Here is a 25,210-nt window from a genome sequence, read left to right on the forward strand (position 1 = left end):
ACTGAACATTTTCAAAAGGTCTAAAAGCATGCAAGCACAGTGAACAACCTTAAGTTGCTATAGTATATTCACTTTGATTCATTCCTTCCACATCTCACAGTATAGTATTGTACACCATGAACAGGTTGCCAGTAAGGAGACCCAATAACGACCATGAATTACCACAATAAAGATTGAGCATAGTATTCATTTCTATGAATAGAACAAAAAATAAGAATGGAATTTGTGATAGAGGCTTTTTGGTAATATTAATTGTCAAAAACCGCTCTTGGAAAAGGATGTATACAGCATATACTTTATCTATTGTATGATATCTATCCTGACACATTTTTATAGCATATTTTCTTGTATTTGATAAAGACCTTTATTTGATCATGTGTACACATGCATTTTATCTCTGTAAAGATTTTTTTTTACTGAGTTTTAGGGATCTGGTGCTCATGATGACCTCTGCTTGGTGTTTTTTCTAGCGGTTTATATTAACATTTTTGCCTAATAAATATCTTGGACCAAAATGATACAAAATTCAGTGAGTATAAGCGATCAACAGTGTGTAAGGTTCTTGGGTTCTCTCACTAATGTTAGCTATTATAAAATGTTGTAAGTTGTTGAGGATGTAGTATTTGGCTGTGCGGAACCCAACAGAAAAGCTGCAATAGGCCACAAAGGTCTGCTATGCTCTCTCCCTGCAAAACCAAAAGGGCTTAAATATTTTCATCCCACCATTCTGTATGCACAGTGGGTTGCTCTGAATATTTAGGGATCGAAAGACTGACCTTACTGACTGACTGACAGTGAGTTATTCTATGTGCTTGTCTCAGCTAAAACTGAAACATGCTGCATTTTGTGCAGGGTGACAAACACTGTAGCAACAATGTGTGTCTGTGTGTGTGTGTTTGTTTGCCAATCTGCATGTGTGCACAGTCTTGTGTGAGCGTGTGTGCCGCCGCGCCCCTCGCTTGTAAAATTACACTTGTACAGTACGTGATGCATAGGTTTCTGTGCATAAATACGTAAGTGAGAACAATTCCCTATGTGTTGTTGAACACACATCACAATGAATGAGAAGAGGAAACACAGCTACACACACACACACACACACACACACACACACACACACACACACACACACACACACAGACATTCTGTAGGGAAGAAGCAGTGGTGCATCCCAGCCCATATTTCACCAGCAGGGGATAATTGTGCCATTTCAACCCAGTCTCACAGTGAAATGTAAAATAGGTACATTGGTCCACAGCGCAAAATGTAGAGATTTCACAATACAGGCCTTGAAATTGTGAATTACCTACATTTGTTCCCCCTATTCATTTCTAATGGCCAGCGTACATGTCACGTGACTTTCAAATCCTCCGAGAGGCACCTATTTGCAGACGCATGGGGAAAGTGGAGCTCCACCGGAAGTGGATTTCATTGGTCAGAATTGTAACCTACTCTGAATTTGTTTTCTTCTTTTTGTTTTACTGCCGGAGTTCACCTAGCGGTGAATAATAATACACGGTTTCCACCGGTTATGGTGCTAGTACACAGTAAAATACGTCCGTTTGTTAAGGGTCCCAAGTGGCCAGGACGGTGTTAAAAAGTAGATGTTGAGGTAGAAGATGAATGAAGCAACGAAGCTTTGTGTACATCTTCTGAAATCCGTCTGTTTAATTCACAATCAGTGCAATCTCTGCTATCAACAAATGCACGTTGTTCAAGCAGCTGATCAAAGATAAACAAACCTTGCGATGTCCAGAATAATACTCGTGATAACCATCAAACTAAATCGTACACATTCACTGAGTGAAGATTGTGAAAGTATGACACACATTTCTCACCAACAATGTTATCAAAAACCCAATTAATAACTTATAAATCTTTTAAAAACCTGAATTAAAAACTGTAGCAATGGCGGCCACAGCTTGGATTTCATTTTCGCCGGGAGAAACTGAGAGTGTACTGAATGTACACAGACAAATGATCGATTAAACGTAACATCATCAGGAAATTATAAAAATGGAGATTTCTATGGAGTGATTTTGCTTTAAACTGTACAGGGTCGCGTTGTTGCAGTGACACTCTTTCTTCAGTCGGAGCTGCAGCGTAAAGTGAAAACAAACTGAATGAAATGAGTTTGGGGCGTGGCCCCATCTTGCTTCCGGTGTAGTGGAGGTCCGTTTTCTCCATGGGTCTGCAAATAGGTAAATCCTCCCGGCCGAAACGAAACCCAAGCTGTGACCGCCATTGCCCCAGCTTTTATTCTGCAGATTTTTAAGATGTATACGCTATTAAATGGGTTTTTGATAACATTGTTAGTGAGAAATGTGTGTCTTACTCTCACAATCTTCACTCAGTGAATGTATACGATGTAGTTTGATGGTTATCACGAATATTATTCTGGACATCGCCAAGAAAATGTAGAAATACAACATTTCTTTCAGGTCGATATACTGGTTGCTATGCTGTTGCTATGACGCTCCTGGTGCTGCCTCAAACCGGAAACAGGAAGCGTTTGAATTATTATTATTTCTTTGCTGTAAATGCTTGATTTGTTGTTCTCTCATTTAAAAAACACATGTTTATTACAGAGGAGGGATGACGTCTACAGAGTCGCCTGCTAACAGCTCCCGTGACAGTTATGAACGTTTTATATTTTCGTTGTCACGAGGAAAGCCAATCAAGAGAGCAGAGCTCAGTCATCCTCCACGGTCAGACAGGAAGTGAAGCGATAAATTACAAAGTAAAATAAGTTTGACACTTCCGGTTTCACCATATGTAATGAATTTAGCTTTCTTGATATGTCATTTAGAGCGATCTGATGATTCTGATCACTCGATATTGCGGACTTTACAGTTAAAATAGCAGGAGAGATCACTTTGCTTGCTTTTTAACCTCTGCATAATCTTGTGGATTAAATTACTTTTTATTTTATTCATTATTTTACATGAAATTACCTTTGAGGGATATCCTTGACACCTATTTTTTTTCTCACCTGCACACTTTGTTACCTTTTACCTTTTACGTTGTATCTTATTTTCTATTGTCTATATCTTTTTAGTTTTTTTATTGTGCAAATAAATTAAATCAAATCAAAAGCATTTCACCGGAAACAGGAAGCGTTTTGATGACTTTCGTTTTTTATTTTTATTTTATTCTTTGCTGTAAAAGCTTAATGTAACTGCTAAATTGTGTTCTCTAATTTTTAAAAAACATGTTTATTTAAGAGCAGGGATTACGTCTCCAGAGTTGCCCGCTTACACCTCCCGTGACAGTTAGGAACGTTTTTTTTTTCACGAGCAGCTCCCATGAAGCATGGAAGCGATGCCTATGAGTTCATGGCATGGACATATAAAGAGTTCCGAGCTGTCCGCCGGTGATGGGCCGCATTATTTCAGCTTGTGACGTCATCTGAATGGGCGCATTCCATTTTCATGTCTGCACCAAGCTGAATCAAAAGGCCACTATGTTTGTTTTATAGCCTGATATTGATTTTAATGTAATTTCATGTGGCTGATTATATTTATTATGAAATAAAATATATTAAAAACATATATTATATCAGTTAATAGGCCTATTGAACCAAATCATCCACTAAAGCCCTACTGTGTGTGTGTGTGTGTGTGTGTGTGTGTGTGTGTGTGTGTGTGTGTGTGTGTGTGTGTGTGTGTGTGTGTGTTTGAGTGATAGAGAGAGAGAGAGAGAGAGAGAGAGAGAGAGAGAGAGAGAGAGAGAGAGAGAGAGAGAGAGAGAGAGAGAGAGAGAGAGAGAGAGAGAGAGAGAGAGAGAGAGCATGGTCAATCAGACTGAAGACTATGTTAACAGTGAGTGAGTGAGTGAGTGAGTGAGTGAGTGTGAGTGAGAGAGAGAGAGAAAGCATGGCCAAATTGACTAAAGACTGTTAAGAAATGTTTCATTGCATGCCCCTCATTTAATCCCTGCACTCTCTTCATAGGCCTATTTTAATGAGATATTCAGAATATTCAGCAGTTGAGGGTGGTGCATGCATGGCATGCACCATGCATGGCACAGTTTTGTGCCATGCATGTTGTGGGAGGAAGATGATCGAGATGGTTGTGGATTTTTGGATGAAATGGAGCACTAGGCCGAAAACAATAGGATGCCTGGCTACTCGAATCCTGGGGGAAGAGGATGAGATGGTGGAGGGCTACAGAGACCTGCATTTACTTCTACAACAGACTGCAAATGTAACATGGGGGTTGTGCATGGAGGGACAGAGCAGACTGTACTTCATGAGCAAATCATCATTACCTATTTGGGCCCATAGTTGGTTGTGGAGAGAATGATAATTCACAAGCTGCTGAAGATAATGGACAGCACTGCTCCTTCAGCTATTCAACTGCACTACAGAAAGTCATTCCTGCCAACTGCAATACAATCCACAATAACTGCTGCTTCAATGCTACAATTTCCCTATGGCAATAAATAAAGTAGGCCTACATTATCCATCTACAAATCCATCCATCCATCTATGCAGGTATATTTGATTTAGGCCTGTATTTTAGATTATGCATAGCGTTCTGCATTATAATCTCTGAAAGTGACATCCTTTGGATTATTATTTCCAAAAGAAAACAAATGAGCAAACAAAAAGCTTCATTTTCATTATTGGGCTTTAAAAGTGATCAGGGGCCTATTTCAGGTAGCTGGTTTTGAGTCAACCCAGAGTTTGTTCGCTCTGAGTTAGTGGAAACTCAGGGTTTTCCGTTTCAGGTAGCAGGTTCAGCGCAACCGAGAGTCAGTTACTGCGGCAACATACGCCGTGGGTCTAACCTGCTGGATAGGTGGTTAGACCTACCCTGAGTTTGTTTTCACTTTACGCTGCAGCTCCGACTGAAGAAAGAGTGTCACTGTCACACGCGTCCCTGTACAGTTTGAAGCAAAATCACTCCATAGAAATCTCCATCGGGATGTTTTTATCATTTCCTGATGATTTTACGTTTGACCGATCATTTATCTGATCAGTAGCCTTGTTCTCAGTCCGTTCATATAGGCGGCCACCTTACACATCGTGACATGCTCTACATTCAGATTAATAAACCTATTTGTATTGTTTTTAACTGGACTTGATTGTCTTTCACTCCCCATTTTAAAGAAGCGACAGTCTGTTTACTGCACAGTGGGCTATTAGGCTATAGCTTCCCAACATATTATACAGCGAATATAAAACACTGTCAGAAATGCTGTGCCGCGCCAGCTTTATTACTTTACTGCTGATATGCGTAACTTTTTAAAATAGACTATGGCTTCTCATACGGAAGCGAAATGATTGCTCTGTTTTTTTCTGAATTGCCGAGGAGATTAGATCAGAGTTATGTGACAATATCCCCGTTAATTCTTCTCCATAGGCTACCATAAACTCATTCGTTAATATTTCTAACTCCAGTGGGAGTGAGAAGTGGAGAAGTGGGAGGATCACGCATTTGTTTCTTCTGTTTCCATGGTGAATCATGTTATCAGCGATCCATTGACGATGGCTTTTATGCACACGCTCCACCTAGAGTGAACACGCTCAGAGTTGATTGACCCAACGCTGATCCACTGTTCTGTAACCGAAAACCCAGAGTTACTCATCAACCCTGCGCTCTGAGTTGACCAACTCAGAGCGCAGGATTAAACTCAGAGTATGTAAAACCAGCTACCTGAAATAGGGCCCAGAAGATCAAAACCTTGCCATAAGAACACCAACTGAATACATCGCTGGAAAGGTCTTAATGTTGTCAGTGTAAAGATTCTACGACACTACATTTAAACACACCTACAATTCACCATCATGCTTATTATTTGATTTAATTTATTTGCACAATAAAAAAATAGGCCACAGAAAAATAAGATATAAAGTAAAAGGTAAAAGGTAACTTGTGCAGGTGAGAAAAAAAATGGGTGAAGGATATCTCACCTCAAAGGTAATTTAATGTCAAATAATGAATAAAATAAAAATTATACAGAGGTTAAAAAGCAAGGAAAGTGCTTTTTGTTAGCACTTGCTATTTTAAATAATATACATATATTTTGCAGGTTTCATACCCTTCTATTTTAAAACGCTCTATAAGTAGAAGACACCACCACTCAAGGGCATGTCCGTCTAAAGGAAATGCAATGAAGAGAGTAAATCATGATATATATTTCTTCTCTTCTCTCTCTTTATGATGAATGTAAGTTTGATTTAATTTATTTGCGAGATAAAAAAAGGAGGTGTAAGCGGGCAACTCTGGAGACGTAATCCCTGCTCTTAAATAAACATGTTTTTTAAAAATTAGAGAACACAATTTAGCAGTTACATTAAGCTTTTACAGCAAAGAATAAAATAAAAATAAAAAACGAAAGTCATCAAAACGCTTCCTGTTTCCGGTGAAATGCTTTTGATTTGATTTAATTTATTTGCACAATAAAAAAACTAAAAAGATATAGACAATAGAAAATAAGATACAACGTAAAAGGTAAAAGGTAACAAAGTGTGCAGGTGAGAAAAAAAATAGGTGTCAAGGATATCCCTCAAAGGTAATTTCATGTAAAATAATGAATAAAATAAAAAGTAATTTAATCCACAAGATTATGCAGAGGTTAAAAAGCAAGCAAAGTGATCTCTCCTGCTATTTTAACTGTAAAGTCCGCAATATCGAGTGATCAGAATCATCAGATCGCTCTAAATGACATATCAAGAAAGCTAAATTCATTACATATGGTGAAACCGGAAGTGTCAAACTGATTTTACTTTGTAATTTATCGCTTCACTTCCTGTCTGACCGTGGAGGATGACTGAGCTCTGCTCTCTTGATTGGCTTTCCTCGTGACAACGAAAATATAAAACGTTCATAACTGTCACGGGAGCTGTTAGCAGGCGACTCTGTAGACGTCATCCTGCCTCTGTAATAAACATGTGTTTTTTAAATGAGAGAACAACAAATTAAGCATTTACAGCAAAGAAATAATAATAATTCAAACGCTTCCTGTTTCCGGTTTGAGGCAGCGCCAGGAGCGTCATAGCAACAGCATAGCAACCAGTATAAATGTTGTATTTCTACATTTTCTTGGCGATGTCCAGAATAATATTCGTGATAACCATCAAACTACATCGTATACATTCACTGAGTGAAGATTGTGAGAGTAAGACACACATTTCTCACTAACAATGTTATCAAAAACCCATTTAATAGCGTATACATCTTAAAAATCTGCAGAATAAAAGCTGGGGCAATGGCGGTCACAGCTTGGGTTTCGTTTCGGCCGGGAGGATTTGAAAGTCACGTGACATGTACGCTGGCCATTAGAAATGAATAGGGGGAACAAATGTAGGTAATTCACAATTTCAAGGCCTGTATTGTGAAATCTCTACATTTTGCGCTGTGGACCAATGTACCTATTTTACATTTCACTGTGAGACTGGGTTGCTCAACGAGTGGCGGAGACTCTATTTACTGCATGCTGCGGTGGGGTGGGTGGTGGATATGAACTGATGAGCTCCAAGAGGAAAACTACACACACACACACACACACACACACACACAGAGACAGCACTCACTCATCAGTGGATTGTCTCTCTTCTCCAGATAAACAGGCCATTTTAGCTATAGGGATCCATAATCTACTGCAACAGAATGGGGCTGTTTGGTCAAACTGAGAGAGACGCTCTTAAGCATCGGTACAAAAGAGCAACATGGAACACAGTGAATGTTCATCTGATTAGAGGACATGCAGTGCTATGGTAGCAAACTGCACTATCTCAGTGTTTGTCCAGAAAAACAAGTAGAGAGGAACTAACAAATAAGAACTTACATTATGGGTATAATGTTGATCATGAAACATGTCATTACAGGATTTAGAACTGGTTAATACTGACAAACTGAAAAATAAACACATTTCTAAATTAATATCTTGATAGAACAATAGCAACCATTTTGCAAGATGACAACATGACAACCAAAAAAATACAAATAAAATAATAACTTAACTACAAAGCAGGTCTTGAACACTTAGACAATACCCAATATTGAAGATGTAAGTAACCAAATTAGAGATGTATTGAATCTTGTATCACAATATTGATTTATCGCCCAGCTATATTCAAGCCAGTGAACTAGCTAGAATGTTGACTCCTGTATGCTTATTTATTTATTTGCACACAGGTGACTGCCCTGCGTCAGAAATTATGTAAAAGAAAATATGACTTCTTTTTGTTGTTGTTGTATGCCTTCACTCTGGGAAGCAGTTAAAAAGCTCTGTGCTTTTGGCAGAAATTGGGGGAAAGTTCTCATTAAAACTTTTTGTTTGGACTCTGGGGAAGCGGGAGACAGTAGCGTTCCAATGCCAACTCATCACTGCTTGCCTCATTAAATGTTAAAGATGGCTCATCAATGCATCCCTCTCTCCGCTGTCCAAATACACAGCACAAAAGACACTGCAAGGGAGATGAAACGGCCGAGGTGGAGGAAGCCAGCTTTGGGCCCATAATGGAGACATATTGGAGACGGATTGGTGAATGTGATCAGCATGTTCTTGTTTGTGGCGATTGTGTGTGTGTGTGTGTGTGTGTGTGTGTGTGTGTGTGTGTGTGTGTGTGTGTGTGTGTGAGTGTGTGTGGCGGTGGTCGACCCTGCTCCTTCGCCTTTCTGCCAGGCAGGCCTGGGGAGGCTTTGATGTGACAGAGGCAGTCCCTGTGAAGTGCAGGTTTAACACTGGTGATGCTGTGGCCGGGATGCAGAGCCTGTCTCCACTAATCCTATTTCAATCACTCTCGCGGCCTCTTATCTTTGACTCCGCCGGCCCCCTCTGCCCCTCCCTCCTCCACACAAATCTCTCTCTCTCTCTCTCTCTTAACGTCTCTTTACCATCCTCTCCATTTCCTTTTCCTTTTACTGTATCCTTCCTTTCTCTCCTTTTTGTTGCTCACTTCCTCCTCCTCCCTCCTAATAGGAATCCCATGGCAATCATTCTGATGCAATATCGGATCAACCCTTTAGAAAAAAAGAAAACGCCAGAAATGAAGCTGCCTATAAAAAAAAGGGAAAAAAATAGCAGGCTTTATGAGCTATTTTAGGCTGATGAAAATGCACAAATTGCGGTGGATGTAAAACATGTCATTCGCCTGACAGCTGTCTGGGCAAGGAAATGCGATAAAATTGAAGCAGAGTCGAAAGCTCCGCTACGTTTTAAAAAAAAATTTTAAGAGGGCAGCTGCACGCTACACGAGTGACATCCCAGCGCTTTCTTGTATTTCCTTCTTTTCTCGCTCTCTTGCCTGGATGAAAACGATCCAGGCATATTCTGTTTCCCTCATCGAGCTAGGGGGAGAGAGAAGTGGCTCTTTGCTGTGTGCGTGGGCAGAGAGAGAGAGAGAGCTGGCCAGAACCAGAGCACGTCACAGTGGTGTTTGCTGGTACACAGGAAGAGCCGGACGGACCACCCAAGTGTTGTGCTGAGACCTTGCCCTCAGACTGACTCTATGTATGTGTGTGTGTGTATGTGTGTGTGTGTGTGTGTGTGTGTGTGTGTGTGTGTGTGTGTGTGTGTGTGTGTGTGTGTGTGTGTGTGTGTGTGTGTGTGTGTGTGTGTGTGTGTGTGTGTTGGTGTGCGTCATAAAACAAAACAGAAATGTCGTGAAAAGGAGGTGGATAAGACCTGAACTAAGATCTAAGACCGCTTCTACCATCTGTACTCTCCAAAGGTCTTTGGGAATAAGCTTAATATGGCGTGACAGTTTTCTATGCCTGTGTGCAAGCAGTGTTACTGTATCTGCATATGACTGTCCATCTGTGCCTTCAGATCTAGACTTAAATATACTATATGTAAAAAATGTTGTAATGTGGTCCCAATCTTGTATTAAATTAAAGGAAGAATAGAGAAAAGAAGAAGAAAAAGAAAAAGAAAAAGGGGATTTGCTTTAGTGTTGAGCTGAGAGTCGGATTTCTATCAAAGCAGAAAACTGTGCTTCAGGCCTGTTCAGCACCTTTGGAGCACCTGTGCAGGGGGGTGGGTGTGTGTGTGTGTGGGGGGGGGGGGGCAAGCAGGTGCAAAAAGCACACTATGGAGAACAATAACTTCAATGTATCACCTCTTGTCGGCCCTAACACATGATAATTAGCAGAATGTAGATGCTGTAGTTTTTTAAAAAGGTGCCGTGCTAAGAGTTCTACTCACGAGGGAGCAGGTGCAGCATACACACACCATTAGGATCTACTTTGTGCTCTGTGCAGCAAATATTATTGTGAGGGGTTGCATAGGCTTAAGTGTGTTGTTTCATAAGAAATCAAGTGCAAAGGTTATGCCCTTCTCAGTAGCAAAGGACTTCATTTAAAACTTGTATTTCTAACAGTTCAGGTAGTGAGAACCTTCGCAAATGATATATTTATAAACATATACACTCTTTTTACTTTTTAAACTTTGGAATAGTCACCAATGTTTTCTAGCCACTTGAAAGCAATCAATCATTCAAGGAAGAACAAATACTCGGTTTACTCCAGTCATCAGTAAAAGTGTTTGCACATATAGTGAAAGTTCCAGCTATTCTAGTTTGTAAGCCTTTGATGCAGATGCCAGAGACAGGTGTCACTGTAGTAGACACAGAGAGAGGATGGAGCAGAAGAAAAAAAATTATGGAAAAGAAACATGACTTCTTTATGCTTTTCACATCAAAGATATGAAAGGAGGCACGGGATGTAAGGAAGAGCAAAATATAAAGATATATGACAGATGGAAATTACAAAATCTCAGACAAACAGCATATACACACACTCAAACAGTGGATGGAGTAAGAAAATAATCACAAAGAAAGAGTATGTTGTGCATGTAAATGTTGCACGAGTGCATACGTATATACTGTTTATGTACAATATGTGTGTGTGTGTTTGTGTGTGTGTGTGTGTGTGTGTGTGTGTGTGTGTGTGTGTGTGTGTGTGTGTGTGTGTGTTTGAGTGCAGTGTGTGGCAGCTGCCCTTGACTTTCGTCCCCGTATCTCATAGTAGCCAACGTGTCCCACAGCTCAACCATCTATTTGTGGCACAAACAGAGGTCAGACCCAATGTCCACTGGGCATCTTTTTGGACCAACTTACTAAACATTTGCTTTTGCAAAATATATCTTCATATGCTTTTCCTTCTTTTTTAAATGTGCTGAGTGAAAGCGAAAGACGCAACAGCAGTGGGACGTACGGCTGCAAAACTGAAATTACTGAATGTATTTTAGCAGTTAACAAACCTCTCTCACAATTTCAAATCTTTATCCTTTTCACAGCATATTAACAACTGTATTGATCAACATTGGGAAGTGAATATGCTTTTGGGTAGTTCAAAGTTGAACAAGGCATTCCATAATCCAGTAGGTAGCGGATTGATATACTGTTTGTACTGTAAAATGATCGAAAGACAACTTGGCACTTACAAGTGATATTCCAGGAAATATGGGATGACAGTGGGAAGTGAAAAATAAAGGATTAGTAGAATAAATTGAAAAAGAGACGGTAAAGAGAGATGAATGCAAGAGAAATAAACAAATATTGGCTAAACTATAATGATGGACACCTGACAGGCAGCAGAGCAGCTGTTCAGTCCAACAGCTCTGAGTTGATATCAGTGACTTCTTTTCATGACCTCTGAGCCTCTGAGCTGACAGTTTGGTGGTAATGGCCTTATCTATATCCCAGCATGCAACGGCACAAAGACTATGACATATATTTTAGCAAAGTGAGTCCAAAGTCAAGCCTCAACCCCTCTCCCTTTTTACCTTAAGCACAACATGTTTGTATGTTCGAAGCTACAGGCTGTCTGAATTAAATGACAAAATAGAGTGGATCTTTGCTGCTATGATAAAGTATCCCATACTTTGGTTTAGGGATAGCAGTGTCTAATGGTGCATTACACAATATAAATATCAAAACACTGTGTTGGCAAGGATGAGCAGCTATAAATCAAAAAGCTTCAATAGATTGGATGGTTCCTTTTTTGGCTTTAGCTCTTCATAATTTATCGTGGCAGAATAGCAATTTAGGTGCTGGGATTCCCCCAGTTTTCCTTGCCAAGTTTGTGGTAAATGTTTAGTTCTAAACCTTTTAAGGCCTCTTAAAGTGGGAAACATTAGGAGGGGTTTCTTTAGTATTTCTACGGGAAAGTGTATCATAATGGGTCTAGAATTCAGCAACACAATGCATTTGGGCATCACAGTATAGTGAAAATAATCTTGTAGACGAAGAAATACAATTTTCAAAATGCAGCTAGAAGTCCATAGTTTTTCTACAGAAATGAGGTAATTGTGTAAATGCAACCGTCAGTTACGGTGGTGAAACTCTCTGTGGTCATTAGTTATCAACTTATCCTGATTTTAATTTTTCCTAATTTCCCAACTGATGTGATTTCTTTTCATGAACAATCATTTCATCTGGCAAGTGTGAAATGGATGACAAGTTGATTAGAACCCATTCAAACTTTACCACCTCCCTACATAATAGAAATAGATTATAGCTTCAAGCAGCAATATGGCCACCAGGCTTCTGACAGACCATTTATAAGAGGAAAGGAAAGTGATTTAAAAGTTTAAGCAAGGCTCCACAGTTTGAAGTTGGAGGGATACATTTGAATTTAAAATAATTCATCTTCGCATTAAGGGATTTTCAATAAAGGGAATGTTTAAAATTCAGAGAGTAATAGAGTCTCCATCAGGTAAATTGATCCCGCAATTTACTGTGTGTCACTTTGTATGAGGCTGGATCAATCTTCTATTCTGGTCCATTTGAAACTCCTTTGAATCTCATGCATTAATGTCTCGGTGTGCAATGTTCTCATGAATAACCAATTGCTAGTTTTTATTGTAAATTATTGTTAAATCAACCCAAAACAAAACATTTTAACCAAAAGTATAGTAAAGAGCAAAAAAGAAAAAAACCTGTATCTGAAAATGGAAAGACAAACTATGGAAACGTAGTACGTATATGCACCACAGAGACTCTGTCAGCACTGTCTTCACAGTTTTGATAAAAATCAACCAGAGAATACTGGTCAAAATAACATGAGTACATGCCAATGAAACTCTGGTATAAAGCCAGCACTGCTCCAAACAAACATTTATTTTGTATGTTGTCCAAGACTGTTGAAACAGTTTTCAAATGCTGTATTGTGATGAAATGCGTATGCACACATAACAACAAAAGATATGTTTGTTTTCAAGGCAATTTTACCAAGCAAGTACATGGAGTTCATCCACCTTTGGGGGATCAACAAATCCAGACTGATTTACATTTGATATGGATATGAATAAGTTTCTACTTGAAATGTTTAAATAGTTTTGTGAATGTGTATATATACTGTGAAATGCAACCAGTTTTGACCAGTGTGGGGTAAAGTTTGAGCACACGGCAGCAACCTTATGATTGCATATTCAACATTTTTGTTTCACATGTGCTAGAGTAAAAAAAGAATGTAAAAGTGCAAAAGCGTCAAGTTGCAGTTTTATGGGGGTTACGTGTTGGAATTCTTTTTGAGCCAAGAGCAGTGATTTCTTGGAGTCTCCGCTGGTTGCCTGACAATCACACTCTCACAGTGACAACAACACTCCAAGAAATCTGGTGCTCAGCCTAGAAAAAGTCCCTCCATTAAACTTCAACTTGTCATTTTGAAAAAAATAAAAATGTGTTCAGATTAAACAGAAGATAATATATTATTGAGTGATTTGCACAGCGCACATGGATGTGGCTAGTAAGCAGACCATTTTAGAATTTCTCCTTGTGTCTAGTTCGAAGCCGCTGCTGGCTGTAGCTTCTTATTTGACAACATTCTCTCCTAACTCTTGGCAAGAGAGCAAAAACACATATTTCCAAAAAGCATCAAACTATTCTATTAACAGCTCTATCCCAAAATCACCTCCAGGGGGATGTGAATAGGCGCTCCGTCCTGGAGAAAAAAATTGGATTTCTGTGCCAACAATGAGGATGTGTTGTTTGATGTTTTTGTGTAATATTGTCACTCCTATACTTGAAATGTGATTAAAATAGATTATTTGAAGTATGAGTGACAGCATTTGCTCCTGAATAAGCCCAGGCATAAGGGACATTGGATTTTAGAATGTGCAGGTAGAGAAAGTTGAGAACAGGAAAGATGTTCCCCATGGGGAAACAATGCTAAAAACGAGCTTCAAGGTCAGACTTAGTTTAAGTTAACTACAGACTGGTAGTGTGTGTGTGTGTATTAAGCAAGAGTGGCAGTCAATAACAGCTGGAGGCATAGCTGGTAATTCTGAGCGTAGCTAGTTACAATGCTTCTCTTTCTTCAGCACACACACACACTAGTCTTCCTCAGAGCCAGCCTTGCAGAATAGCCCCTGTTTGTTTGGAAGCGTCCAACCTGTCAAAGCCACATGCCATGCACTGCTGTCTGACACGCACAGATGAACACATCTCATCTGTGCTGCTGCTGCTGCTCTGGCTTTCTGGATACTGCCTTGAATGAAAGGGGAAGTCAGTAGAGGGAAATGGGGAGAAAATGGGAGGAGAGGAAGGAGGGGAATGATAGAAAGTTTTAAAAGCCGGAAGGGTTCAGAGATCTCAGGTTTTTGTCCCTAACGTCAATCAGTCTTGTTGCATCAGAGAGAACTGTGCTGTCGCTTCTGTTGGAGCTTAAAAACAGGCGTCCGCTCTACGGCTAGAGTAGAGATAAAATGCAGGCGCACAGTGGGGGGGAGGCACAAAAGACCTTTGCACAGATCTGCCAGTTAAAGCGACGACTGGATTGGTTGCTATGGTTTTTTGTCATGCTATTACTTTTTGGAGGCATCTGAGGTTAAATGCAGCAAAGTATTCCATGTACCCACATGTGTTTTTTTGTGCAAATATAAGCCCTAAATTCATACTAAATTGTCAAGTGATTGAATTAAAATGCTATTTGAGAAAATAATTATTCGAGCATTAACAGTAAACAGAGTCAACTTCATCGGAGGAGTGGAAGAGGAGCTTTTTCCAGCCTCTTAATAGGCAAACTGTCCATGTGCCATGTATACAGTAATGGGGGATAAATAATTCAAAAAAACAGCCTAAGGCCAAATCAGCTTCTCCGCTCACCCTCGCTCTAAAATCAATGTTTAGGGGAAGGAAAAATAGGCGTAGCGTTTCAGTTCATTTGGCCCGGCCAATGAAATGACTATGTCACTTCGGCCGATACAGGTAAGTGGAGAGATTAACACGATCAAGAGATGAGAGAGAGAGCGCAAGAGAGGATAACATGGAGAGAAGAGAGTAAAACAGAAAGAGATACAGAGGGCAAGAAACGCTCTTGCATAGAAAAAGTGGCTATGGAGGGTTTTAGTTCCAGGAATAGCAGATGCTTCTACTCAGCGTGAAGCTGTAGCTGTAGGAGTAGTTTAGTTTGGGCATTCCTGTGGGCTATCTTGCTTCTTTTCAGAGGTTAAGCAACACTATCTATTGATGTGTTGAGTGACGCACAACTTGACCCAAGCACGGTTGACTAGAGTTGGGTGTGTTAGGGAGGGAGGGGTTCCAGATAGAGAGGGACATAGACATATTAAGCAAAAGAGATGCATAAGATTCAGCTGGAAAAACCTTAAAAATACAGCTTGAATAAAAACCACCAATCGAGGATTGTTCATGTTTGTGATGAGTTAACATAGGAAGATAGCTCCGATGTATCCGTCTTGCTCCACTGGTGAAGGGAAGCTTGGGACTTTTGATGCTGGACCAGAGCGCCTTTGCTCAAACTTCTCCTCTGTCAGTTTTCTGAAACAGAGCCACTACAGGACAGGCCCGACTCTGATAGGTAGGCAGCTAATGTCAACACTGGACCTCAGAGAGTCATTAGGGATAATGTGGCGCTGCTGAGTGCCCGAATCTCTGCTCCATAAAAACAGGTGGTCCCAGGGTCACCCCTCCCTTATCGTCCACCCTTAGCTCATCTAATTAGCATAACGTATGGCTCTCTCCTCTCCTCTCATTCTCCAGCTTCCCCCTCCACCCTTCCCTCAGCACACACGGGAAAGGTTATTTGGACAATTGGTGGTGATTAGCTCTTGATTTGGCTCGCTTTGTATGTTTGATCGGGCTGTGCCACCAAAATCAGTGCGACTGAAGGCGCAGCTGAGGCTCAGCCATGACTGAAATTGGGTGAGGAACAACCAGAAGGAGAAGGAAGGAAGGAAGCCGATGAGAAGGTGGTGTAGGTGAGGAGTAAGAAGAGGAGGATTGAGGAGTTGGGGGGTTTGGAGACCTCTACGGTCCTTTGCTTTCTTGGCAGTTTGAGTTATGGATCTGGGGCTGCTGGCAAGAGAAAAATGTGAACTGCTTCGGCCCCTGTTATTCCAGGTGTGGGCCCCTTGAAAAAAAGAAAGAAAATGAATCCCTCTCGTTCTTTCTTTGAACCTTCAGTCCAACAACCTGCTTCTATCCTTCTCTATATGCCTCTCCTGGGTGGTGGATTGAGAACAAGAAAAATGTGGGTGCTGCCTAATAGCTGGCCCGGTAAATGTAGTTATAAAGTCGGTCTTAAAAAAGGTTTTGGAGGCTGTGTTGGATATGCTGGATGCACCTTGGGGTTGGATAGGGGTTGGTGTCGGGCTTAGGGGTTTGGCCCAGTGCCTCAACCTGGCTGGTTAGGCCAAGGAATTTTTCCCACAGTAACGGCTGTTCAATCCATCCCTTCATCTATCCATCTTTCCACTCATACAGCCAGCCAAGTAAGCAGGAAAGCCTCTCACTATCTGGGTGTTGGGCCAACAAATCCCCACTGCACTCATTTGGCCTCTTCTCTACGCCCATAGATCAGGCTGATGGGTGCAGAAAACCCCGACAACCAGCCATCTGAATAAAACAGAGATTAAGCACCCACCCAAACCCATTCTAATTACTCGTTCAACATTTCTCGGCATATAACCCCCAACCGCTGTGAGAACTTTGGCGTTCTTCGCTCCCGGTGACCACAGGGAGATTTCGAAGGAGGGGACTGGTCACAAGGAAAATCTTGGCCTGGGTAATTCAAATAATTCGCATATTTCCATGTTGTTAACCGCATGTTAGTGTGCCCCTTAATTTAAGGCTCGGTTCCCATGGTGTGTAAGGCTGGGGGTGTTCAGCCAGCTCAACCAGTCTGACATTACATCTGTAGACATCTGTAAATGAAAGTCCAAAATAAAAAAAATTCGTTACCAAACGGATATGAGTAATTTTGTTTGAATCTAGTCAGTCTAACGCCTGTGTTTTCTGAATTTTAAATAAAAAAATTTAACTTTGAAAGCTCGGGAGGCCCTCGATGAAGGGGTGTGTTGAAAATGTGACAGGATCTTGGCAATCAACCAATGCATTATGCAAAAAGGCCGGGGTTACAACCACAGTACGTAGCATTTTCTTTTTGGCATTTCTCAGGCGGTGTGCAACAGCCTCCAATCAGCAGCCTTCGATATGGCTTGTTGTCAAGAATGCATCAGTTTGGCGGCAGTGTGTTTGCTTTTGAGATAGTGGTGAAGCAGGGCGGGCAAGAGCTGCCTTTCAAATGTGACACAACGCACCCGGGCCCAAGAACCAGCTTGGGTTTGTCTCACTGCCAGGACTCGCAAGGATCCGAGCAAGACTACGTGCACCAAAACACAACATGTTCACTCACAGTATAAGACTGGCCTAGGAAAATGGTGAGGCAAAATGTACAAGCTAGCCCAATGTGACTAACCCTTCTAAAATTGGACCACAAGAAATGGAACATCCTAAATCTTTTTTCTACCATACTACATAAATAGCATAAAGTATGGGTATTGGAACGCAGCCTAAATGCCCACGTTTGCATTTTCTAAATATACAGTGTCACGTTTAGTTTGGATTTATGTTTAACACTGCCCCTTAGTCCCATATACGAGAGAGGTGATCTGGATGAGGGCCAGGAAGAGGATGAGGTTGGGTGCTGGAAGGGGGGGACTGAGCATCTGGGGGGGGGGGGGGTGGAACCCTGAGGGGGACCCAGGGTGCTGTTGACTGCAGAAACGGTTGCATGACCTTTTCTAGAATGCTGCCACCCGCCTGCCACTGAAACACGGTCTGGCTAATTAAAGTTTCAGTGGCATTGGATTTTCACTGGCACAGCACACCTCGGGCAACCTTGGGGGCTCTCAGGCAGGCGATACACACATAGGGAAGAGTGGGAGATATGTAAGGAAAGAGAGAGAGAGAGAGAGAGCGAGAGAGGCTTTGGAAACAGCTGAGCAAGAGGACAGCCACTAGAGGACAGCAAGGCAGATCCAAGTATTAACAGACAAAGTCAGAGGCTTTCCATAACACACACACAGGAGAAAATCTATATATTAGAATGCAAATCTAACAGTCACAAACATGCACACTGCTGGGGACACTTTACATAAGCCCCCAACATGGTTTGCCCTTCCGACAGTTACGCCCGGAATATTCAAGATCATATGGAATTAAGAATGAAATTGAAACTGTCGAACCTCTCTATGCAACTGGGTGAATGCAAGAGGCTCAGCGCAAGATACGCAATGTCAAAATGTTGAGTGCTTTTTCAAATCTTATCGGGCCGCCTCTCAGGCTAATGGAATTTTGATGGGTCAGTATCAAGAATAAATGCATGACTTATGACACAGCTACCGGGAGCATTACCAAACATACTGGACAGCATGTTCCCGTCTCCGAGGATCATTGAATAATTGGCCGTGTTTGACCAGGACATATCTGGAAATATGGCCAAGAAAAGGTTATGCAACCAGACTTGCTCATGGCCTTGTATTTCACAATCTGCTCGACTGTCTCCATTAATGATCTTGACCCCCTCTTCACCATTTCAGAAGTGAAAGGGCTTAATGGAGCCGAAAACAGCTACTTGTGTGTCTGTGTCTTTGTGTGAGTGTGTGTGTATGTGTTTGAGAAAGACAGAGACGAAGAGAGAAAGAAAGCCCCTTGTGACTGTTTGTTACGGCGTGATGAGGTCTTGGTCTGTGATTCCTGGGGGAGGTGGTCCAATCTAAGCCTTATTAAGCCTTATTGAGCTGTGTGCAGGCCGGTCTGTGTGTTTTCTCTATCAAGAACATTTTGCAGAGCTTCATGAGAACCTCTGTGTGTGTTCCTAAAATACCCTCAGCCTCTAACAGTTTAATGGGGTGTGCAAGGTATTGTACCATTCCATTCAATGCCTGTCTTTTTCTTCTCGTCAATCAAGATTTTTAGTTCGATCAGTTTGCCATTTAGGAGCTTTATTATGTCATTTGTGTCCATGTAAGAATGAAAATCCACCAAAATGATATCTAAATGGTCTAAACATGTGTTTAAGTATGTAGCATCCTGTTACCTTTAATATATTTGACAGAATTTGATTACAATTATACACTTATGTATGAAAGTGTCTATGAGGTCTTTTGAATACACATGTGTGCTGTATTGAATTTTTTGTTCTAAAAAAGAAAAATGTATAGACTGGCTGTCAGTCAAGTTAAGTAAGTGACTGATTACCGAGCTACAGACAGAGAGCGAAAACAAGCCAGTTTTGGGCTGACTTGATGTCTTGATGCTCATGACAGCTACAGTAAATTATTCAACGTTTCCAAACATAAATTAGATTTCCTTCTCATCTAAGTACAACATCCTCCCCACAAAATGTCTTGGGTATCTGCAGTCTGTAAGCTATTTATTCAGTTAGTCACTGAAATAGGATATTGTCAGGGTAATCCCCCAAACCCCCCGTTCCATTTATTTGTACTATGGAACAAGCACATAAAAGTGTTCCCCTCCACATGAAACGTCTTTATCATTTTCAACTTAAGATGCTGAGATCCATGAAATAAAGCTTTTTAAAGATGACTGTTTCAAAAAGTATCTCTCTATAGATTCTGAATGGATGTGTCACCCATGATGATTTTGTACAATTTCGACGTTCCAACACAGGGGGAAATAAAGACAACCGTTTAAATTAACATTCCATGTATGAAAAGATTAATGTGGAAATCTTCCACTTAAAATACATTAAAGTGAATGGTATTTATGAATGCTACATAGTGCCATAATTAGCTGGGAGGATGAGAAATATATACGGAGGCATACTGGAGATTGTGTACTGCCAAGTCTATACAGCTATATAGAGCACATTATGGCCAAGTACACCCCATAGTGGCACTGGAAAGTGTGACAGAGGAACTTGTGTATTTAACGGTAATTGCTCTCCCAGTACTCACGGTTGGCAGAGCTTGATGAGGTCCTGGTCAGTGGTCCCGGGTGGCAGGCCCCTGATGTACAGGTTGGTCTTACTCAGCTGCTCTGCCCCTCCCTGGCTGCAGCTGTTGGTGCTCGGGCTGGGAGGAGCCATGGGATGAGGGGGCGGAGCATAGGGCTGCTGGGAAAAAAGAAGGGAGGAAAAGAGGAGAAGATTTAACGATAGGTTTAATTACTGAGATACGGGCAGACGAGTGAAAGAGTTAAAAATAAAAAATAAAACACAGAGAGGTGAGGCGTGAAAAAAAAAATATATATAACATTTTAAACACGGCAGACTAAAGCGTGAGAGGGACTAGGGGATCTTTGGAGGGGAAATATCTTTGGAGGCCCTGCCAGTTCAATGTCGTTGCAATTATGAGAGTAGACATTTGAGGGCGGCTGCTAGACTGAGCAAGGATGAGACCAAGGTTAGTAAGAGATGAAAACCTTCAACTCCAAAGCAGATATTAGGGAATACAATGTGGAAAAACAAACATCTAACCTCAGTCTTGAATAATAATAATGTAACAGTACAAAAACAAAAACGCCCTTCGGCTGTTTTGACAAATTCTGTAGCCCTACGTACCAGTATATTAAAAATATATTAAATATCCCTTTGACACCTTTGTACTGTTTTTAGCAATAAATTGCATCTGAAACTATTTGTCAGCAGCATGCAGATCTTTTTCTGAACTTGTGACTGGAGTCAAGGGTGCAACTTTTCTGCATTTTTCATTTTAAGTAAACATTGCACCAAGGGGACTCTCTTAAAATTAGGGTTCATAATACATCCAGCAGCTTATCACCGTTTTAAATGATGCCAACTTCCTGCTTACTATTCATACCCTTAAAACCAATTCCACCACACTGTAAAACAATGTACACCTCCACGGGTGTGATAGCTTGATGCAGTAATCCTCTCCAGCCTATTTCAAAAGCATCTCAGTATGAACATATTTTCTTTCCTTTTTTTCCCCAATACAATCTCTTTCTTCAAAGATGTATTCATAATGTATTAGATATGTGATTGTCTCTCTTCTTCTACTCCCTCTCTTTCCCTTCCCCTGCTCTCCTCATGTGTCTGTTGTGCTGTTAGTGTAGATTTATGGTATGGGAGTCAGGGCCCCCCGCTCACAGCCCATTTATATCTCTATTGCAGGGACACTGCACATGGTGACAGAAAGAGAGAGCCGGGGCCCTGTGGGCATGAGCGGAAAGAGAGAGAGAGAGGGAGAGAGAGGAAGAGAAACACAAGAGCAGAGAGAATGAGGATGAAAGATAGAGAGAGAGACAGATGATACACACTGCAATAAAGTAAGTGAGTGATGGATGAAACAACAAAAAAAAGAAAAAAAATTGTCAGGGAGAGGGGGACATGACTAAATACCAACACCAGCCTCAGTTAACCACATTAACCCGTTATATTATCCCAAGAGAGAATCGCTAGACCTCCTACCATGCCTTAAGAACACACACACACGCACACACACACCATTAGTCCTCCAATCCGCCCCACACGTTAGCAGGGTCTGCCGAAGCATGGCTGATTTGATGCGCTATTTTAAGCGTGTGTGCTATGCCAGCGTGTTGCCTCCCACTCCTCACACAAAGAGCCGGGGTCCCTGGAGCGTGAAGAGGGAGCCACGTCCATCAATGGACGGCCAATTACCACGCTGAGCTAAGTGGAACTGATGGGCAGCCGCTCGCTGTTGCGGTCGCACACGCACTGTACACACACCTATATGTCTGTGCACACACACCACGTGACTCAGAAACACCTTTTCTTTCACAGCTATGTACAGTCCATCATCGCCAGAGGTTTTTTTTAATTCCTTAGGGGCAGATACAACTGAATTCTCAAGTGATTCAAGACAAGTCTAAAGTCAAGTCCAGAGTCCTGTAGGGCAAGTCTGTGTAAATTTGCACATTTGTCTTCATCAGAAAATCATATAATGATGAAGGTCTCATAGGTCTCTGAATGCTGACCATTTGAAAGGTTTGACATGTTGCATTGTATCGCTGCTAAAGCTTTGTATAAAATGTGTAAATACAAATGCTTATCCCAATAAGTAAACTAAATTATTCAACACATTTCAACGGGGTCAAAACTTGAGAGTTAAGATTCATTTTTACTTTTGAATGACTTGACTTCAATGTATTTGGTGTACTTTTTGTGACATTTTTGTGACTTCTCTGAGCCAAGTCCAAGTGTCAAGTCTATAACTTTGATCGCCCAGCATGGACAAATGGCCAAAGACTTGAACAAAATGCACTTATTAACTGCCCTAGACAAGTTGTTCCTCATCCTGCTTTGGTGGTCTTGGTTGCACAAACTAGAATGAAAGAAGAAGAAAAAGTAGCAGAAATAGTCTCTGGTCACTCACGTTTTCATGTTGTTGCACTAGTATAGAAGAATCTTAATCTGCTGGGTGCTCTATGGGAGTTATTTTCTCCCACTCAAAGTCAGTGGAATGTGCACAGCTGCAGTTCAAACCTCGACTTTGAGGCTTTCACCTTAGGTCCCCCTCCCTCCCCTCTTGCTTTTATTTTTTCCCCCCAGTCCACCGAGGCTTAAATTATACATACAGTACTTAGCATACTGTGTGACACGTACAAATTTACCAGCACAAACAGGAGTTGCTGTCAGCCCTGAAGGTTAATTGAAAGCCTCGCTCTCTTTCCTCGGCTTTTCGTTCTTTGTTTTTTAAGCCCTTCAGTAATACACACAGAGCCATCCTCCCTCCTACTCCTCCCTCCCCGGGCTCCGGGCTTGGCTTGCATCCTGGGCTTTGGAATTCATGTGTCCCGCCCTATCGATTTGCTTTCATTTTTTAAGGTCAGAAGCTGAAATCTTACACAATGAGGCATGGAGGGTCAAAACCAGCCCATTACTTACAGTGTTGGGGCCAGGAGGCAGGGAGAGAAGTTACCCAAGGGGAAAAGAGAAGAGGGCCGGAAGCAGCCCCCCCACCCCACCCCCCAGGGATGAGTGGATGAATGGAATGGGTGCCGAAAGTTCTCAGAGGAACGCCGGCTGTTAAAAGTTTGAATATCTACGATAAGAAGTGCCAAAAGAGCACACTTTTGTAATCCTTTCATGCTTGTGTTTCTACATGTGTTTTGTATGCACGCACATGCAGTGGGCAGCGCACACATTGGCTGTTGCTCCAAGATACACACAAAGACACACACTCACACACACACACACACCAAAATTGTTCCCCTTCTTTCTTTTTAGCTTTAAATCAAATTCTGGCTGGGCTTCTTCCGGTCGCCCCCCTGCTGGAGGTTAATAACCCAGCTTGTTTCTCTTTCCGGGCTATTCCATGGCTGCTGTTTACCCTCAGCCTGTCAGCCGGCTTCTCAAATATATAATAAATACAGGCCTCATGTGTCAGAAAGACGAGGATTGAACACAGCACTTGACAAAATGTACCTCAGCCGGCGTGGAGAAAAAGGGAATGGAAGATTGAAGGAAAGTGAGGGACACACACAAAGAAAAATATATACTGTATATATTTTTTAAACAGGCAAGATCGACGGAGTTAAAGAGAGTAACAGAGGAGAGGGTGCAAGCAGAATAGCTGGTTCTGACACTTCAGAAACCTCCAGGTGGCAAATGAGAAAAAAAAACTCCATTCTCTCCCTCCCTCCCTCCTTCTCCTCCCCACACAGCTGTGACACGCCGCTACAGAGGCTTACTGGGGATTTCAATTTGCCGCACTGTATTTCAGACGGGCAGAATGGTTTACACAGGCCCAATTTACCGAGCCAGCCGTGCAGGGAGGGAGGTTCACAGCCTCCGTGACGTGCCAGGAAATGTTTATGAGTGTATTAAGTGAGGATGATAAATCTAGCATACGTTACATATAGGCTGAGGGCTGCACATTGTGCTGCACTGTATATCCACACAAGGACAACACCTTCTTTTTTTTTGGTTGACAATAGCTGTTTGTATTGTTTGTTCCTCTGCACAGCATCTTCCAACTGTATGAAATCTTTATGCCTTATGTATAGGTGTATATGTTGCAACTTTTTGTATTACAAATAATTGCTGTCCACACAAAAAAAGAAACAGTTTAAAAACTTTGGGACAATGCATTTTTCAGGTCATCAAGGAAGGTTTTAAAATAGTTTATTTAACTTAAGAAGTAGGAGAGTTTTTCGACCCCTAAAATGAACGCTTTGCCCCTCAGTTTACCTCATAGACATTTATATCACTAATGAATCTCCCATTTAGAGATATATGCCATTTAGTCAAATGAGTGCAACTAATATGAGGATATGTCAATTAAAAATGGATTTTTTTTTATCAGAAACGTATTATGTGAGTACACAATGTTTGCCAAACACAGAGAAGAGGGAAGCTGTATAGCAGTAATTGGAGAGAAAGCAGGGCTGTGGCTTTCCCCGCCTCTCTCTCTCCCTCTCCCCTGCACTCTCTGCAGGGCAGGGCAGCGACTGGAGAGGCGGCTGTGCAGCAGCGTGGTAATTGGCCCTGATTTATAGGAGGCCGGGGCAGTCAGCGAGAGCTAGCTCAACACTGGCTAGAGGCCAGGCAAGGCCACGCTGTCAATATCAGTAAACCAGCCCAGCCCAGCCCAGCCCCGAACCCCCATGGCCTGGACACCACTACTAGGGATCAGCTGTCACCATGCAGGAGGGTGTGTGTGTTCATCACGTGCTTGTGTTTGCGACCAAATGAGTCACTCGAGTCACACACACACACACACACACACACACACACACACACACACACACACACACACACACACACACACACACACACACACACACACACACACACACACACACACACACACACACACACACACACACACACACACACACACACACACACACACACACACACACACACACACACACACACACACACACACACACAAGAAAAACCTGCCACAAAAAATGACAAGCAGTCTCTTCCAATTGAAGAAAAAAAGCCTCTCAGCTCATCCTCCATTAATTCATGCTGGCAAAGTCTCTGCAAAGACTCTTAAA

At 41.7% G+C, this 25,210-nt stretch overlaps 1 protein-coding gene across 4 annotated transcripts in view; it reads right to left on the minus strand.

Annotated features, from left to right (window-relative positions):
* Positions 1–25,210, minus strand: part of LOC307263711 (RNA-binding motif, single-stranded-interacting protein 3-like) — a gene marked incomplete at its 3' end in the record, with an annotated part of 279,795 nt that overhangs the window by 135,411 nt on the left and 119,174 nt on the right. For 3 of the 4 annotated variants that reach the window (XM_080044933.1, XM_080044936.1, XM_080044934.1), the window contains one exon: positions 20,173–20,330. In XM_080044933.1, coding sequence (XP_079901059.1) covers positions 20,173–20,330 — 158 coding nt within the window. The remainder of the gene's footprint in view (positions 1–20,172; positions 20,331–25,210) is intronic. The other variant, XM_080044935.1, reaches the window with a different exon arrangement.

This window comes from Ammodytes marinus (assembly GCF_949987685.1).
Source record: "Ammodytes marinus genome assembly, chromosome: 17".
Lineage (NCBI taxonomy): Eukaryota > Metazoa > Chordata > Actinopteri > Uranoscopiformes > Ammodytidae > Ammodytes > Ammodytes marinus.